We start from the raw sequence: 18,306 nt of genomic DNA, 5'->3' as shown, positions 1-18,306 counted from the left end.
TACTGACATTTTAGCAGCATTTTTTTGTTGTGCAGATAACATAATGGCACCATTGTAACAACTATAAATTATTTTAATAGGATTTTATTGGATGTTTTTACAACACAATGCTGGAATTTTTAGCGAGATGTTCTTTTGAATAATGGTGACATTTTAACCGAATTGTAACATTTTTAACAAGACATTTTTAATGGGATTTTGACAAAGCAGAGAACAAAGAAGCATCTTGTAGGCTGTGGTTCCCCAGATACACCGCATCTATTTATTTGCTTTTCCCCCACCGTGACCCTGCCCGCCTTTTTATTTTAGCACACTGATTCACCTGCTGTCCATCTCGGCAGCACCTCTAGGTTTACACTCTCATGCCGAGACGTCGGGAGAGGCCTCTTGATAACGGCTCGGAAAAAAAGCGTGCATAGCTTCCACTCGTACCTTTCCTTCTCGAGCCAGACACAATGGAGGTTCACTAAGGTGGAGGCTCGTAACCAGGTGGAGATGTCGTGATGTTGCAAACTAGCTCGACGTGTCTAGCTTGTGATAAAAGTTGATCATGAACTTATTTTTAAAGGTTTGTACTGGCTGGAAGACCATCTGTCTCGTATATCCGACATAAACACAAGATAATGTTTGTTTTGTCTCAAACATTACGGCTTACAATATGACAAACATGCCCTGGCGGGGGGCAATGTGTATGTGGAGATGTGTGTTAGGGCAACGGGGTCAACTTGGCATGACATGTATATCCCAGCAACTGAATTTGCGAGTAATATGCAGCACTCACCAGCGTAGCCAGCGATTGGTCGCGCCGTCCAATCAAGCCCCTCCTTCTTATGAAGCCAAAATATCTAAATTCAAAACACATCTCACAGCACTCCCCACTCTGCACTGTACCCTCAGGCACTTTAACGTTGATGATTTCTATTTATAGGGAAATTTTTCTTGAGGTTGTTGACGCGTATTGGTCATTCTAGATGTGGTGCTAGTATCTTTTTGTACCTTTGTCCATCTGGCATGACAACATGAATTCACCCTATGCGGCTGTGCAGTACTACCCCGACTTTCCCTTTCACCGGTAAGTAGGGCTTGTGAGTGATGCTAACCCCGCTAACGTAGCATACGCGACACGAAAAGGGATTTTGATTGTGAGTCAATAACAGAAGCGGGGAATCCCCCTTCAAAAGATGCCCGGCAACAGTTGCGTCCGCCTGCTTCCTCAGCTGCCGCCACGGCGGCGTGTATTTTTAAGTGAGGAGCGCGACGGCTGGACAAACGGAAGCTCATGTGTTCAGTGCCATCAAACGGCTGTCGTGGCCATTTTTTAATGTTATAGAAACTTACCTAGTACAAATTGAAAAAGTGAAAAAATAAAACCAACGCTTTTAAGGAGTTTTATGAGAGTGTCGTGGCCAAATTTTGACAGTGTCTTAGCGGTAGCTAACTGGAATTAACTGTTAAAATTGTGTTCGATTTGGGGAAAAAATGAAGGAAAAAAAATTATAATCGCATTTTATAAACGATCTTTATATCAATGTGTAAATTAAATGAAAAATGGAAGAAAAAAAAGGAATTTCGTACTTTTTGTGTTTCTGATCAGCCCACGTGGCGCACTTTTAACCAGCGCTAGCTGTACAAATTCTACCACAAATTAAAAAAGATAAATTATGAATATAAAAACGTTAAACAAAAAATTTGTTGATTTTAGATTATTGAAATTAATGGTTTATTTTCACCACAAGAGATAATTGATCTTTTTGGGACAATTGGTGAAGTCGGTGACAGCTAGCTTATTTAATAGTTCATCAGCTAGCTTTTTTAGTTGAATGTTCATTGCATGTGCTTTTGTAACACAATATTTGGTCCCATTCTTACTAAAAAGAAATTGCTGCCTGTTGATTTGAGCCGGTTCAACCTCATCATGTATCAAAGTGTCTTATTGCTTCTCAGAGTCTTTGCATTCCAAACCTAAAGAGAATTTGACTTTTGACTGTTTCACTCGTGCGGCAGGAGTCAGAGGATAAGTGCAGGAGAAACTTGGGGCTTTCTTTTGTTTGGCAGTCATGTCGCCCTTTTTGAGAGTGGCTTGGGGGGGGCTGACAGAGCATCTTTGAACAAGTGATTAATAAGGACACTGGAGAAGCCTGTTTGTTTTGATTGCATTTTCATCGGCAGACAATGGGCCGGCCCTGTTTTTAGAGTTGACCTCTGAACCGGCTCCCTGTCTGGAGGTCTTTAAGTGGAGGCCGGACAGCCTTCGCCTCGGGCCGACTGAGGAAATCGGACACCCGCATCCAGACAAACAAAAGACATCCGTCAATTGACTCTCTCTACCTGTTTCGAATCACGCCAATTGTCTTCATTAAGTTCAGTGTGATCGCCCAAAAATGGCTTTTGAATTTTTGAAATGTCAGCCCTCAGTCTCAAGAAGCCATACCCAAAAAGACCAAAAGTTTTACCGTTTTGCTTTCAAGCCACCATTTTACGGTCCTGTTGGCAATCATATTTTTAACAGAGTAATTCAAAGCCAAAAGAGAGGCGTTAAGTGTTTTCTCGATATCCTTGGGGCAAATTGGATTTGATGTACTTTGACCTGGCAAAGGTCAGCAGGTTGAACCCCACCTTAAACACCCCCCACCCTCCATCATTCTTACATATATATATACAGTATATTACTGTATAACAATTTCTTTCCATACACAGGATATAATATTGCGTGTAATATGTGTGTATTTGTTGACACCGTCGGGGGGAATTCCAGCGGCCCTTAAAATAGTTTGCGCTCCGCATTGCCCGTCCAGCTGCACTCATAGCACAAGTCGCGATGGTATTCAGTGTCTGGTGCTTGTCGGCGGCGGCGGTGGAGGGAAATTCCGAGCGTCTCCGGGGAGGGATGCGAGCGTGCGCCACTTGAGCTTCAACAATGGCGGCGTGAGTTGTGAAGCAGGTGTCACCTTTCAGCTCATTACGCACACAGCCAATATTCACAAAGGCCAAGCGGGTGGCATCCAGGAAGTGCGCTGGCTGACGCGGTGGATTATTACTCTTTTATTTGGAAATCCCACACGTCTGACCCAAGGTGATTGGTGTTCCCGCAGACTCCGAGAGAGGAGGGACAGCCCCTTCCTCGCCGCATCGTCCCACGGTCAGGTGGCGCCCACCGCTGAGATCTTCAACCAGGACGTCTTCAACCAACTCTTTGACATGCTGGACCAGTAAGTGCACCCAGAATCATGACAGTGAAATCTGTGAAGTGGAACACATTTACAGCCAAACGTATTTTCACTAATTCATATATTTTAGTTGTCAGGTATGCTAAAAAACTTAGAGGCACAAGATGGCACCAATGTCCTGTCTAAATAGGAAAGTAGTACAATATTTGGTGTTGAAGTATTTTGAAGTGCTCTATCTGGACTGTGTGTTTAATTTTTTGATTGATTTTATTTTGTTTTATTTATTCTTTTTTTTGGTTTCAGTTCATTCTATTATTTTGTTTTTTTGTCACTCGAATTTCTTTTGTGCATTAGCTCCTCCATACATTCAGTGTTCGGTGAGAGTCCACCTCACGTTTCGGGGGGGAACACCATCCAGATCAGCATGGACTGCATCACCATGCACAAGCCTGACGACACGCTAACTGTGAGTAATATTGCTTTCCTTTCATACGTCTATTTTATTTATTTTTTGCATCTGATCATTTCTGGAATGGTTAGTTAGCATTTGGCATTCGGTCAACGTTGACGATCGACGCCCACAAAATCTGCAGGTGACTTTCGCTTTAAGTGTTCGGGACTTCCAGGGGTTGCGGTCATCAAGTCGTACAATGTTCTCCTCGCAACAATGGAATTTCCCCGGGACGGGCTTTGATGCAGAGCGGCTTCACGAGTCGCGTTATCAACAGATGTTGTCTGCGAGGGTTGGCAGATATGATCTCCCAGTGCACTCTGACCCCTGTGAACCCCCTCGGGGTGGTGGTGGTGGGTTTGGAGCTTCATACATGGAGCTGACGATGTGCTTAGAAAAGTTTCTTTTCTCTTTTCAAACAGTCGAGATGGCCAAATTGACTCAAAAATGGCTCTTTTGTGTCTGTACTGACGTGGCTTATTGAAAATTTGATAGACACGCCTACCAAAATCATGTTGCTATGTTAAATTGACTCCAGGGGCTGAATTTTGTTATGGCGAGTCATCAAATTTGAAAAAATGAATTTCCCCACCCCTGGGGACCAATAAATATTCAATCAATCAATCAATCAAAATGTAAGTATACTTCATATTTGCTAATGTTCTGAGGAAAAAAAAAAAAGTCTTCTGTGGAGTAGGTGTCATTTTGACCCATGCAGCTTTTCATGACACTCAGGAAATACAAAAAGAGAGCCTCCATTTTGGGAAGGCTGCAGGCTGGGAAATGTCGCAAATATAAATTTGCTTTGTGGAGCTGAGTGATGTTGCCTCCCCCAAGGAGAGGCTGTGTGCTCCTGATGAGTGATGGGCCTGACCTATGAACCCCTAACCCCCCCCCAACACCATTTCCAAAAAGTACCGTATACTTACTGTCATTTGAAAGCAATGCATTATATTGCAGTTTTACAATCAAAATAAGTGGTGCCTCTGGATATAAGTTTAAATGCACTCCAAAAAATAGAAAAACATTTAATGAAAAGTAGCACTCTAATATTTTACTGTAATAAACAGTAGTGGAAAATAAATAGAATATATTTTTTCTTACAAATTATTTGCTTCATGTCAGTGGTGTGCTTTGGCCGCCTGGGGGCAGTATAATACGGACAGACAAATATACAGGGTGTTGGTTTCTCCTCTGTAAGCTGCGGTAATGTAGTCATTCTACACAGAGGATGAAGAATCTATGAGTATTAATATATTATTTGTCTACGCGTGCTGCTCCTCTGCTTGTGTTCAATGTTGCACCCACCACCACTAGCCCCCCCCTCCCCATCCAGCCTCCTTGAGGTGTGCCTCTGTTAAGTCATTAAATGTCAGCCTGGTGTTTAGTGCCCTGAAGGAGCTTATTTGTATGGTGGAGGGTTTTATGTTTAATCTTAAATTCCTCTTTCCCCCCCCACTTGTAGCTGCAGGGCGACAATTTAACGCAACTCCCATCTCTCATCGATCAGAGTGGATGTCCCTTGCCCCCCCCCCTCCCTCATCCTCCCATCCATGAGTGTAGTGGTGGAGGTTAGAGGGATGCAAACAGAGGGTCGGATAACACTGAGGAATGTAGCGGCAGAAGAAACGTTATATCCTGCCTCTCAAACAGCTGATTTTACACATTGATAACATGGGAGGGGGGGGGATCAGCTGTGTGTTGAGTCAGGGGGCTATCAGGGTGCGTGGAAAGGGGGGGGGTTAGGTGGCGACGGCGCACCTTTTCAGAGGTGCGGAGTGGCTCGAGCGTCACTCGGGAGGGGGGATCACGTTACGTGTTTGCGCTTCCTGTCTCTGAGTGCTCGTTGGGTAAAGTCAGTCAATATTTTTGCCTTTGTTTCCTTGCTAGGGATGGCGGACATTTTTGTTCTTATGCGGCATTAATTGAATAGGATCCGTTGGTCTGTGTCTCCAATCAGCAGCCCCACCTTGTGTTACATGGCTTGGGGGAAGGGAACGCCTATGGGGGCGGGGGTCAACACATCAACACTTTAAAGTGTCCTGCAGCTTTGTGAGGGGCATCATTAGCCCACCTAAACAAACTTCTAATTATGTGGAGAGAGAGAAAAAAATGCTCAGTGGCGACTACGCAGTAGCGAGGAGCCTCAAGTTAGTTTGGGTGATGCAAATTTTTTTTGGGCTCTTGTACTTTTTTTTTTTTTTGCATTTTTAGATGACGTATAAAGAAAAAAAACGTTTGCAGTTTGTATTACGAATGTATCGTTTGATCGTCTGCATTTGTAGTAAACAAAGTAAGCAACCCTCTTAAGTTGGGGCACTCTTAAGTCAAGGTTTCACTTCAATCCAATGCATTAGAATTAGCAGTTTTGTGTTTCAAAACTACTTGAGTCAGTTCTTGAAGTAGCCGCTGCCTCTTCTTCCCAGGATGGGCGTGAACTCAGGTAGCTCACAGGTAGATCTTACACCCCCCACCTTCATGGTATAAAAGAGCCCTCCCATGGATTCTGTAAGAGCCGCTTATTCATCTTCTCCTCCTCGCCCGTCCACGTCGCTAACTAAGCATCTCGTCTAGTCCCCCCCGCCCGCCCCCCAACGAACCACCACGCTATCGATTCAGCATCGTTTGCGCTCCGTGTCGGGTAAAGATTTTTCAGGGGGGAATCCTGGAGCCGGTGGAGCAAACAGCAGCCGCCCTGCTCAATCTCAGCGCCAACATGTTGTACCTGGAGACGGGCACCAGTACGCCCTACAGCGAGGTAAGCAAATTGGCAGCCCCCCCCCCCAAAAAAAATAGGCCAAATCTTGGATTCTTTGGATTTTTATTTGAAGTGAAAACCTTTGTCGTTGGATTTGCTAGACAAAACAAATCGGAATGTTAGCATGTGTAGAATGTAAACAGTTGAATGTGCGGGTAAAACGCGCGCGTTTAAATTTTTAAGCGTCAAATGTCTTAACGAGAATGTTTTTTCGTTTTTATATTGCTGGATGAAGGATATTCTTTTCGAGAAAAATCAACAGAAAATTAATTTGCGGTAATTGCTAAGTGGCTGGCACTTTTGTGTTTAGATTTTTTTTTGGCAAAGGCAAACATAGCTTGAGAAAGAAAAAAAAAAAAACAATGACAATATTTGGAGGGGGATTGTATAAAAAAATCCCCTTGCTGTTTTTTTTTTTTTTCCCCCTCATTAGTAACTTTTCCTGGACCGTGACTGTCATTTTGATTTTTTTTTTGTGGTTGGAGGGGCAAAATCTTTTAAATTGATTGCTCTTATGTTCACTTTATTGCCTTGATAGCTGTTTTGAATTCTATGCAACTTAAGCTGTTGTGCATAAACTAGCCTGAAATGCCATTTCTATCTTTGATTACATCATCTTGAAGAACAAACAAACAAAAACTTTTTTTGTTCTCCTAACATGAGCAGTTAATTTCCGCTTCTGAATTCGTATTTGTCATCTGCAAGTGTACGTCTTTCTGATTTCTTTGTGTAACCACACCTTGAAAAACACAGACTGTGTCAACATGTAATTGAGGCTTTTTTGATGTTCTTCGATGTTTCCCCGAGCATGTGAATAGTGATGATTTATTTGGTGCGCTTAGGCGAAGCACACCTGGTTGCGCCCTTTCATTGCACAAAAGTGAAAATGCATTGAAAAAAAATGAGTTGCTGACTGTGAAAACGCAATCAAGGTTGCTTTGCTCTGAATGTCAGGTGCCGTGATTGATGTCAACACGAGCCGCTGTTGTGATTTTGACAGTCACTTGAGTTGCTTTTGAAAACGTTTCCTGCTCTGGGGTTGTCTTCCTTGAGCCGCTTTTTTTTTTTTTTTTGGGTCTCGGGTGCAAGCGTGAGGCCCGGGTCACAGGGGTCACGATGACAACACAGGCATTTTTTTTTTTTTTTGGTGCTGAGTGACTTGCGTTCCATTGCACTTTTGCTGAAAGCGGAAGTGGGGAATGTCCACCGCCATAGTTTGCGTCCAGCAGCGGGCTAATTGTGGATAGTACAATTCCATTTCCCTTTATTTAAATAATTTACTTTAAATTTGGATGGTGTCATTGCCTTTTTTTAATTTACTTAATTTTTTAATTTTTAGTTTACTATCATGCTATTAGGCTAACAGGTGTACTGTATGTGCTGTCTGGTTTTTTGTTTTTAAGATTTGTTTTCGTCATGTGTGCAGGTAGCATTTAACAGGTGTGTGGGGTCACTGTCTTTCAACCTGTTAAGCAAAGCACAGGGCGGGGGTCTTTAAGTGGTGTCCGACTCAATCCCACCGCAGAGCCGAGGGGGATCGTGTTGCAAAGCCTCCTCACGCACACCCATGCACCCCCCACGAACCCCCTTAGAAGCGGACAATGCGGCCGTCCGGGGCTGGTAATTGCTGTAATGGTGTGTTGATGTTGATACAATCACCTGCTGCCAAAGGTGCCGAGAGAGCGACTTTAGCCAACACCCGCCTCCACCCAGACTTTAATGACCCCTCCAGCCACTGTGGTCACTCGGGCTAACCACTCCCTCGGTTCAGAAATTCCTGACGTATTTCAAAAATGTGATAAATCCGGCATTCAGTGGTAATTGGCAATGGCCAGCCTAACATGTTGGTACTTTTGTATTATCAATGGCGGCAAATCACTTTTTTTCTATTCGACAAGGTAATGGCTTGTCTAAATGAAGCTCCTCCCTTCATTTCGTCTTAGCACCAAGATGTTACAAAATGATGCCAAATGAATATTTTCATCTTAGACACTAGATTATTACGATCTAGTTCACATAACAGTAAACAAAAGTGAGTGTTAGCAGTTGTATGCTTGTGGCCAAGTTCTGATTTATTTCCCCTGCCTCAAAAGCAGCTTTTGAGCGGACTTGGTAACCTTTCTGGGGGAAAAAAAAAAGGGTGCTGAGCTTGTCAAGGATGTTGATTTACATTCCCAAAGTCCTCGGAATGCTCCGGAGGCGCTTATTAAATGGCCATTATGGTGGAGTCACTTCAAGGAGATTTTTTTTTTTCTTTAATAAAAGGCGTTATCCTGACTTCCAGTCAATTAAACAGCAAATCCTTGGCGTTTATTCTGCTGCCTTTTCTTTCTTCCCGCTGTTATTTGATCATTATTGCCTGTCGCTTCCGCGTCATAGCATCACCCCCCGCCACCCCCGCTACCCGATGAGGCAGTGATGTCACTCATTCCGGGAAAAGACACAATTGTGTAAGATTCATTCCTGGCTTTGGTGTGTTTGCTGATGATGATCCCAACGTCTCACTAGCCCTATTTATTTTTTCTTTCTTTTTCCGCAAATGCCATTCTCCCAGGTGCACTAACATAAAATGGTGGTAGTATCAGAAGTTTATGCTACCTGTGCAAGTTTTGTGTCACATTTCCCCAAGTCGCTGATCTGTATGAACGACACAAATTTGGTGCAGGGGGATAAAGTCACACAAATTTGGTGCAGGGGGATAGTCAACACCTGCATGGTCTGCACTATTGTGTCCCCCAGACCCTTTTAAGCGGCACTCTTTCCGGAGCTTAGCGGGGCCTTGACGGGCTTTTGACCCGCATCCCGCCCGCACTCAGATGACCCGGCGGTGGCGGCGTTTCCTCATGTGTGTTTATGTGTCAAAGCGGAGTTTCATAAGGGTCCGGTAACACCTGGCCAGCCGGCCGAGGGGGGGTGCAAGAGGCAGCTGTGGTCATTCCGGGAGGGGATGGAAATATATCCGCGACAGATTGATGGCCGTCCCGGAATGCGGCGCTTATAAAAGGAACGGAATGACTGTGTTTGAAGACGGATATGTTTTGGATCTTTTATGTCCTGGAAAGCGAGGACAGTTATTTAGTAGCATTAGCCATTAGCACCTAACTGTTTAGCTTTGATCTTTGACCATTTTTTTTCAAGCGTCAAGACCAAACTCTTGAGTTATTTTTACTGTCACATAATCCCTCATTGCTCTGTATTAAATAGAACCTACAGTATATAAAGATCAAGGTTGATCGAGTAGGTTGATCGGGCTGACTTGACTCGTCAGGAGCCCAGTTTAAATGGCCATCACTGCCTTAAACTGCCTTTGTAGCTAATGGCTAGCAGCTAGCTGCTAAGCGAGTGCCGATATAAGAAAGTTTTCATTATCGAGTGAAGTGTGTCATTCTGTATTCGTAATTGTTCTTTAACCAAGCAAAAATATATTTTCTGTTTTAGCGGAACAGCTCTACTTAATGAAATGAATAATGAATTTCTGTACTATATCACTAAACGATTGTTTTGTTCCTCCCGCAGTCTCAGTACACCAACCTGGGCCTGTTGAACATGGAGCAGAACATCCAGAACGGAGGCTCCACGTCCACCAGCCCGTACAACACTGATCACGCCCAGAACGGCGTCCCGGCGCCGTCGCCTTACGCTCAGCCCAGCTCCACCTTTGACGCCTTGTCGCCCTCGCCCGCCATCCCATCCAACACCGACTACGCCGGCCCGCATACCTTTGACGTGTCTTTCCAGCAGTCCAGCACGGCCAAGTCGGCAACCTGGACGGTAAGGCATCTGTCTTTCAAAGTCAAGTGCTATCTCACGGAATAACCACATCAGAACACTTTCACACGGCAACACTGCATTCCAAAATCTGATAACTTCATGACATCAGAACATCCCTGGTTGACTTTTTATGGGAAAAGAACCGGTGGTCATGTAGCAGATGTGGCTGGTAATGACAGAGCCTTTCAACCTCAACATACCTCTCAAGGTTTTGTTTTCACCACTCTCATAGAGTTGTTCTCTAGTCCTGTTGTGCATTTGTCAAGATCCTGCCATAGTTGTGTTTTGTGTAAAAAGGTTACGTTGGATGAATCTATTATGTCCTTGATCCTGCTGCATCTTTGTTACCGTCGTCCATTTTGTCAAGCAAATGAGTTGGCGGGTAGTGACGTCAAACAGCGAGAAGTCACATTCTGACTCAAAACACACCAATGTCGAGACGGTCGAGTGTTGTGCAATGCGGGCCGAGGAGTGCTGGGAACGCCGTGGTGGTGACACCCTCCACCCTATTCCCGCACCAACGCCACGCCCTGCAAACTCAACTTTAACACAAACAGCAAAGCATTTAAATGACACCGCTAAGGTCAGCCTCTTTTGAACTTCATCTGCCAAACGCTCTGAGGGAGACGACGCAGGTAATCCTCAGCCCATCGCTGGCTTCACCTCTTCCTGTCTGGGAAGACCAGGGTGACACACAACACCTCCAGTCCACCTCTTCCCCGAAAGCCTTCCCCACCCTTCTTCCTTTTCCTCCATCACTGATCTGGCAGCTCGGAATGAATGGCGCTTATCCTCGGCTCCCATTGTGCCTTGGGAAGATTGGCGCTGTTTGCCCAGTGTCTTAGGGGGTCGCCGGGATTACAGTAATGGATGGAGGGAAGACTTGTGTCAATACTGCCTTTTCGAGTCAATTGCGCCGCAGGAGAGGAAGGAGGAGGAGGAGGTTAGGGTTTGTCTGAAAGAGAAGAGTGTTCAGCGAAAGGCGGCAAGACGCAGCTTGTCCCGGGAACATCTGCGGGCCCGTCCCACGCTTCACGAGATGGGGCCGAGACTTGTTTGTGTCAGGGAACGTGTTGACACTCGCCCCTGGAAGCTACTGAAGGTGCTGCAGGAGGAGGAGGTGACGAAGGAAGGGGAGTTTTTTTTTTTTGGTTTTATGATTTGGGCTTATGTTGTGGAAAAGTTTAAGAAGACTAGAATTCAGGGAGCAGTGATTGGCGTTGTTCTAATGTCACCTTTTTTTGCGTACTGTTTAAGAACTCATAGTCAGATTAATTTCATTTTTAAAGAAAGTTATACCTTTGATAACACCTTTTTTGGGGCTTAACAGAAATAGAATCTCTCAACCACTGTGTATGCCACCAAATCACAACCTTGAACCACATGCTGCTTCACCACCACCAGCAATTTTCTCCCTGACAAATTCCAATGATTCTCACTAGAGTTCAATGTCAGTGAAGAATGGAAAACGAAAAAGCCCGAATCCTTCACGTTATTGACGCTGCAGGCAAGACGCGACTTGTCAGGTATGAAGCAGACAAGACCAGAGGCGCCACGTCGTCCTTGTTTTGTCAGGACTTGACTGGGGTGCATGCGCCCGCAGCGCCTGTCAGCGCCACTGGAACACCGCAGCTGGCGGGCCTGCCGGGACCTGCAGCTGTACGGGAACGCACTCGCTCGCTCGCGTGGCCCGCCCTAGTGACGGAATAGACCCAACACATAGCTACAACATACGAGTTGTGATGTCATGTATGCAAAACTTCCCTTTTCCTTCCTTTCTTCTCTCTTCCCGTTATGATTTAAAAATGAAATAATATTGGGCCGTTGAGTTGGAAAAAGTGTCTGGAGTGCGTGTCAGCATGAGCAACAAAATGACACGCCTCACTCCCCCCACCACTGAATGCCATCATTCAACCCTTAGCGTTAGCTGTTAGCGCTGAGCAAACCAGCGCATATTTGGGCTGAAAAGTTTGTAGCTGGAGGGCAGGGATGGTTGGTGTGGTGTGTTGTGTTGTGTTCTCCTCGCGCTCCTCCCGGGTGGGTGCGAGCGAGCCTGGGATAGTTTGATATCATCTAAACAAACTTTTAGAAAGATTAGATCTTTTCTCCTCTGTGTGTTTTGCGGCTTTTGTTTTTAGCCTACAGCTACACAAAAAGCCGCAGCTTGTAATTATTGTAAACAGCATCCAGAAAACCATCTCTGCCAAACATTTTTTCAAAATGACATTCTTATTGTCTAAGTTAGGAGCTGTGCAGTTTAGATGTTTTTTTAATCGTTCAAAATCAATCACCCAACAGAACTACGATAATAAACACACATGCTAGGAAGGCGGACAATTGGCCCCCAATTGGACACCCTTGACCAGTCCCTCCCTCCCTCTGTCCCATCACATTCAGCTCCATTCCCACCTCGAATCAGAAAAGCTTTTCCGCCTCATTTAGCAGAGCGACGGCGGCGTGCAGGGGAGTGTCGGGTTCGAGTGCAGCTATCCGTCTTTGCCACCGCCTCTTGTTTTTGTTACACTTTCAGCCGGATCGCTCGCCGGCCAATGTAAAGGAAGAAAGAGTGAAAGGAAGGAAGGATGAGGGAATACATATATTTGGAGGTTTATGTTTTTTTTAAATTTCATGAAGAAAGGGAGCACACAAGGTTAGAAGCCTTAACCCTAAGCCTCGTGTGCCCCCCCCCCCCCCCCAAAAAAAGATAAAAGCCAGGCCCGGTTTAATTGCGGCTGCAGGCTTGGTTTTTATGGAGCCGCTCGGAAGTAGCGCAGGCTTTCCATCAGACGTCTTCAAGGGTGCCCAAAATGTGCGTGCGCGTATTCAAGTGGGTGGTAATCACAGTCTTGACTCCAACCTCCTTTTTGCCTGAGGGCGAAACAAGGCAGGGTTGGTTGGGTTGGTCCAGCCAACAGGTGTTCCCTTCCAGCCTTGTTGTTTTTGTGCGCATGATGCTAATGCTAAACCAACAGTTGAAAAATGCCGGCTGAGATCATTTTCTTGCCGTGTTCTCTTTCAGTACTCCACAGAACTGAAGAAGCTGTATTGCCAGATCGCCAAGACATGTCCCATCCAGATCAAGGTTCTTACCACCCCACCGCAGGGCGCCGTCATCCGCGCCATGCCCGTCTACAAGAAGGCGGAACACGTCACCGAGGTGGTCAAGCGCTGCCCCAACCACGAACTTAGCCGCGAGTTCAACGACGGTCAGTTGATTGATAGACAAGTCGGTTTCTCATCGCGTGTGTTGACCGCCGGCGTGTTCCGCACCAGGTCAGATCGCACCTCCGAGTCACCTGATCCGCGTGGAGGGTAACAGCCACGCCCAGTACGTGGAGGATTCCATCACTGGGAGGCAGAGCGTGCTGGTTCCCTACGAGCCGCCTCAGGTGGGAAACTCTCCGCCCATCTCAGGGATATTTTTTGAGAAAAAGAAATGAGCTCACTTCCCATCGGCCAACAGGTCGGCACGGAGTTCACCACCATCTTGTACAACTTCATGTGCAACTCCAGCTGCGTTGGCGGTATGAACCGGCGACCCATCCTCATCATCGTCACCCTGGAGACCAGAGAGTAAGTGGCACACTGCAAAGGAAACTGGCAGGGGGGGAAAAAAAAATTAAAAGCCTTACTTTGTGTGTGCGTAGCGGTCAGGTTTTGGGCCGCCGCTGTTTCGAGGCCCGTATCTGCGCATGTCCGGGTCGCGACCGCAAGGCCGACGAGGACAGCATTCGTAAGCAGCACAACACGGACGGCACAAAGAGCAGTGACGGTACGAAGCGCCGTAAGTAGAGCTTGGGGGGGCTTGGTGACGGGTTCTGCTGCTGCTTTGTTTCTCTTCCTTAAAAAGTTAAGAATCCTCCTTGTGGTGACGACCTGTCCAACTTTCGGCTCCCTCGCTCGTCGCTCTGCCATAGTAGACCTGAAACGTCACCGCTTCTCACACTTACGTCTTCCCATCTTTCGGCTCTTCCAGCCTTCCGACAGGTGTCTCACGGCATCCAAATGTCGGCCATCAAGAAGAGAAGATCCACGGACGAGGAGGTGTTTTGTTTGCCCGTGAGTATTTCCTCCTCTTCCTCGGTTCTGAGCGTTTTTTCCGCCCCGCCGCCTCTTGACGGCCTTGTCCTTGCAGATAAAAGGACGGGAAATCTACGAGATTCTGGTGAAGATCAAAGAGTCTCTGGAGCTGATGCAGTTTTTGCCGCAGCACACGATTGAGTCATACCGGCAGCAGCAGCAGAACCTTCTGCAGAAACAGTGAGTAGAACCAAGCAGCGCTCACTGGATATTCTTTTGTGTTGCAAGTCAAAGTTTGAGAAACAGGCAATTTCTATTTTCAATTCTTGCCTCTCCCGCTTTCCTTGTGACTCTTTTTGTGTTGGCGTTGTGCCCTCTAGTGGCCAATTTCAGTAGTGCGACTTTACTTCTTCAGGTCTTTGGGGTCAACTACTTGACAGGTTGCTTTTGTGTGTTTGGTCCCTTGTTGCAGTGTGATCAAAACGCGTCTCGGCAGTCAGTTACTGGATCCCGCCGGGGACGCCAGGTGGCGCTGCACCTCCTCCTGAGCCTTCCTCATTCCTTCTCCTCCTCTTTTCACTCCTTTTTCTGGACTCTTTGGATGAGTTTGCATGTGTTTCGTGTGTATGTGTTGCTTTATCGCCAGAGCTGGACTCATTTGTGTTATGGTGTGGGTGGGTCATGGGTCTTAATATTATTATTTGTTATAACAAAATGCTGGTCATATTTTGTAAAGTCACTGCAGGACAGTTTGGGGAAACAAGAAAATGTTTTTTCTTCTGTTTGAAACAGATTCTCTTTTCTTGTGGCTAATGCTAATAAATTTGCTTTTTTTGTTTGGGTTATCATGTGGTTCTTTTTTGGTTGTTGGTTTTATTTCAATATTCACAATTCTGTTTAATGTCAAAAGACATGCTGTGTACCTTGAAAAACTTGGTCTTGAGGCTTGAAGTATTTTTAAATATATTTTTTAAAATCAGGAAAATGTCAAACTATTATTCTAAAATTTAATAGTTAATGTAAGGCAATTTTTTTTTTTTACTGTATTGCAAAACAGAGCCACGATGCCTGTCTTTACTGACTTGTATACATACATTTTAAAGTTCTTATTGACACATTAAAAAATATAATCTATAAATATATTTTTTAAAAGCTGTCTTGTGAAAAAAAAAAAAAATCTATTAAATACAAAAATGTCAAAACTCAATCTTTTTTCAAGTTATACTTCTGCAAGTACTTTCTACTCTAATGTCTCTTCTCCTTTGCCCCCAGAACGTCAATGGCGCCTCAGCCGACTTACGGCTCCAACTCCCCACCTCACGGCAAAGTCAACAAGCTTCCTTCAGTCAGTCAGCTCATCAACCCGCAGCAGCGCAACACGCTCACCCCCTCCGGCATGTCCGCCGGCCTCACCGACAGTAAGTGCCGCTTGCTTGATCCACTTCCTGTCCCACCTCGCACCCGCATTCATTTTTAGGGCAGGGCGATCTATCCATTTTCTATAGTGCTTTTTGGGGTGGAGCCTATCCCAGCAGCCAATCACAGGGCACACAGAGACAGACAACCATCGGCACTCGCACTCACCACTGCAATGTAAAAAAGAAAAAGTTTCCTCTGGGACGAAATTCTGTGTAATTGTGAAAATTTGAACCCATGGCAAAGCAGTTAGAGAATTCTTGTACAGGGAGAAAAAACATTTCTAAAAGCGAGCTCAGGTCGAACTTTTTCCGGCTGACCGACCGCCACTGCTTTTGTCTCTGCAGTGACTCCTATGATGGGCTCTCACATCCCCATGAGCGCTGACATGAGTTCACTGAGTCCCACTCACGCCCTGCAGCCCCAGCTGCCCCTGGTGCCCTCCTCGCACTGTACCCCCCCTCCTCCGTACCCTATGGACAGCAGCATCTCCAGGTACCCCGCTAAAAAGAAAATAGTCGAAATTCATCCCGGAGGAAATAAACACAGCTCGAGTGGAAGCGCAAAGATTCAAACTTTTCTTCTACTAAAACCAAATGACTGTTAATAATAAAAAAAAAAAACTCATTGTTATATAATACCTAATATCATAGAAGTGAATTACTCTAAAATAAACTGGCATTAAAAACACATTGATTCGAATATGGAAGAGTTCAGGGTAGCTAACAAAAAACTGATTCCTTGTAGTATTTTGACTTCTCTGAAAATTTGTGTATGTTTACGAGGACATTTTCCCAACACTTGCTTAAAATTTGACTAATGAAGATTTGTTTTTTTTTCTTTTTTGGTCCCCTTCCCTTCCCCCTCACCTGGCAGCTTCCTCATTCGTCTGGGCTGCGCAGGCTGCTTGGATTACTTCACAGCACAGGGTTTAAGCAACATCTACCAGATTGAGAACTATAACATGGAGGTGAGCCCTCAACCGTCGTCAATCGCAAGCGAGTGGAGCCCCGCCACGCCTAATGCTGCTCCCCTGTGTCATGACCGCTAGGACCTGTTGCGGCTCAAGATCCCCGCCGAATACCAGCATGCCATCTGGAAGGGCATCCTGGAGCACCGGCAGGCCATGGACTTCTCCCCCCCGCCCCACATCGTGCGCACCACCAGCGGGGCCTCCGCCGTCAGCTCATCCGAGGCGCGCGGCGAGCGCGTTATCGACGCTGTACGCTTCACGCTGCGCCAGACCATCTCCTTCCCGCAACGCGACGACTGGTCCGACTTCTCCTTTGACCTGGATTCGCGCCGCAACAAGCAGCAGCGCATCAAGGAGGAGGGAGAGTAGTACTGGACCCAAACAAAAACGCCCAGAACATTCCCAATTTTTTTTTTTTTTTTAAATAGACGTGCACTTATTCTTCTTCTTCTGCACGGTTTTGATTTCTTGAGAGCACTTAAGAAATGTTAAAAGTGTTTTTAAAATGCATTTCCAAGTCCTGATTGTACATTTCAAGTACCTCTATCTCAATATTTAGCTGGTGTGTCGCCACCTATAGGCCAAAGTGTTGTACAGGATTCAGGAGCATCATTTCAATTTAAGTGTTAGCCACTCCTATGTTGTATTTGGTTGAGGATTCTTACATTGGATTAATGTGTGTACATGTTGTATAGTTTTTTTTTGTCATCAGAGAATAAAACATTAAGTTAGAACTAGAGACAGATTTGTTAAATTTTCCTCTTTTTTTTGTACAATTTTTACTGTAAATACATTGAGGCTATTTTGATAAAAATCCAAAATAAATATTTACCTTTCTTGACTGCTGTCTTATTTGATTTTTATAAATACCTCAAATATTTTAAGCACATATAAGAATGTGCTCACCTCTGAAATTGAACCAGGGCAGAAACCTTTGTCACTAACCATTCGGCTATTTCGACCTGGTAGCGCCAGGCATTCACTTTTTTCAGTGAACGAGAGTGAACGAATCACTTCCTAAAATGATACTTTTCACTTTCAGTTCAGCTTTGGCCATGATTTTTCCCTAATGAAGTGGCCTGTTATTAGGTACACTTGAAAATGGCAGCGTACCTAAAGGAGTGTCCGTGTGACGTCACAGATCAAACATATAACCATACACCTCCCTAAAGGTTAGGGTTAGGGGCTAGGCTTAGGGTTAGCGCTAGGGTTAGGGTTAGTGCTAGGGTTAGGGTTAGAGGTAGGGTTAGGGTTAGAACTAGGGTTGGGGTTGGAGCTAGGGTTAGAGCTAGAGCTAGGGTTAGAGCTAGGGTTAGAGTTAGAGCTAGGGTTAGGGTTAGAGTTAGAGCTAGGCTTAGGTTTAGGTTTAGGGTTAGAGCTAGGGTTAGGGTTAGAGCTAGGGTTAGAGCTAGGGTTAGGGTTAGGGTTAGAGCTAGAGTTAGGGTTAGGGTTAGAGCTAGGGTTAGAGCTAGGGTTAGAGCTAGGGTTAGGGTTAGAGCTAGGGTTAGGGTTAGACTAGGGATAGGGTTAGAGCTCGGGTTAGGGTTAGGTTTAGAGCTGGAGCTAGGGTTAGGGTTAGAGCTAGGGTTAAGTTTAGGGTTAGGGTTAGACCTAAGGTTAGGGTTAGAGCTGGAGCTAGGGTTAGGGTTAGAGCTAGGGTTAGGGTTAGAGCTAGAGCTAGGTTTAGGGTTAGGGTTAGGGTTAGGTTTAGGATTAGAGCTAGGGTTAGGTTTAGGGTTTGGGTTCGGGT

At 45.4% G+C, this 18,306-nt stretch overlaps 1 protein-coding gene across 7 annotated transcripts; it reads left to right on the top strand.

Moving 5' to 3' along the window:
* Window positions 1-880: 880 nt before the first annotated feature.
* tp63 (tumor protein p63) lies at window positions 881-17,297 on the top strand. Of its 7 annotated transcripts, none has more exons than XM_037249911.1 (14): window positions 886-1,072; window positions 3,093-3,209; window positions 3,522-3,633; window positions 9,893-10,147; window positions 13,167-13,353; window positions 13,421-13,536; window positions 13,611-13,720; window positions 13,795-13,931; window positions 14,124-14,206; window positions 14,283-14,407; window positions 15,440-15,585; window positions 15,931-16,078; window positions 16,431-16,553; window positions 16,635-17,297. In XM_037249911.1, exons 1-13 carry the CDS (start codon window positions 1,020-1,022, stop codon window positions 16,516-16,518), a joined length of 1,677 nt encoding a protein of 558 aa, XP_037105806.1. In that variant the 5' UTR covers window positions 886-1,019; the 3' UTR covers window positions 16,519-16,553; window positions 16,635-17,297. The 7 variants fall into 7 exon arrangements, with proteins under 7 accessions (XP_037105809.1, XP_037105808.1, XP_037105806.1 ...); XM_037249907.1 differs by having other exon boundaries at window positions 889-1,072; window positions 16,460-16,553; XM_037249908.1 differs by having other exon boundaries at window positions 890-1,072; window positions 13,795-13,919; window positions 16,460-16,553.
* Window positions 17,298-18,306: the final 1,009 nt, after the last annotated feature.

This window comes from Syngnathus acus, chromosome 4 (assembly GCF_901709675.1).
Source record: "Syngnathus acus chromosome 4, fSynAcu1.2, whole genome shotgun sequence".
NCBI lineage: Eukaryota > Metazoa > Chordata > Actinopteri > Syngnathiformes > Syngnathidae > Syngnathus > Syngnathus acus.
This window is presented reverse-complemented; position numbering and strand designations above follow the sequence as displayed.

Excerpts from the sequence above, each read along its gene's own strand:
- tp63 (XM_037249907.1), top strand. The coding sequence starts at position 1,020 with ATGAATTCACCCTATGCGGCTGTGCAGTACTACCCCGACTTTCCCTTT. Across the intron at positions 10,148-13,166 it reads CCAAGTCGGCAACCTGGACG|TACTCCACAGAACTGAAGAA; the intron begins GTAAGGCATCTG and ends GTTCTCTTTCAG. Across the intron at positions 13,354-13,420 it reads TAGCCGCGAGTTCAACGACG|GTCAGATCGCACCTCCGAGT; the intron begins GTCAGTTGATTG and ends GTTCCGCACCAG.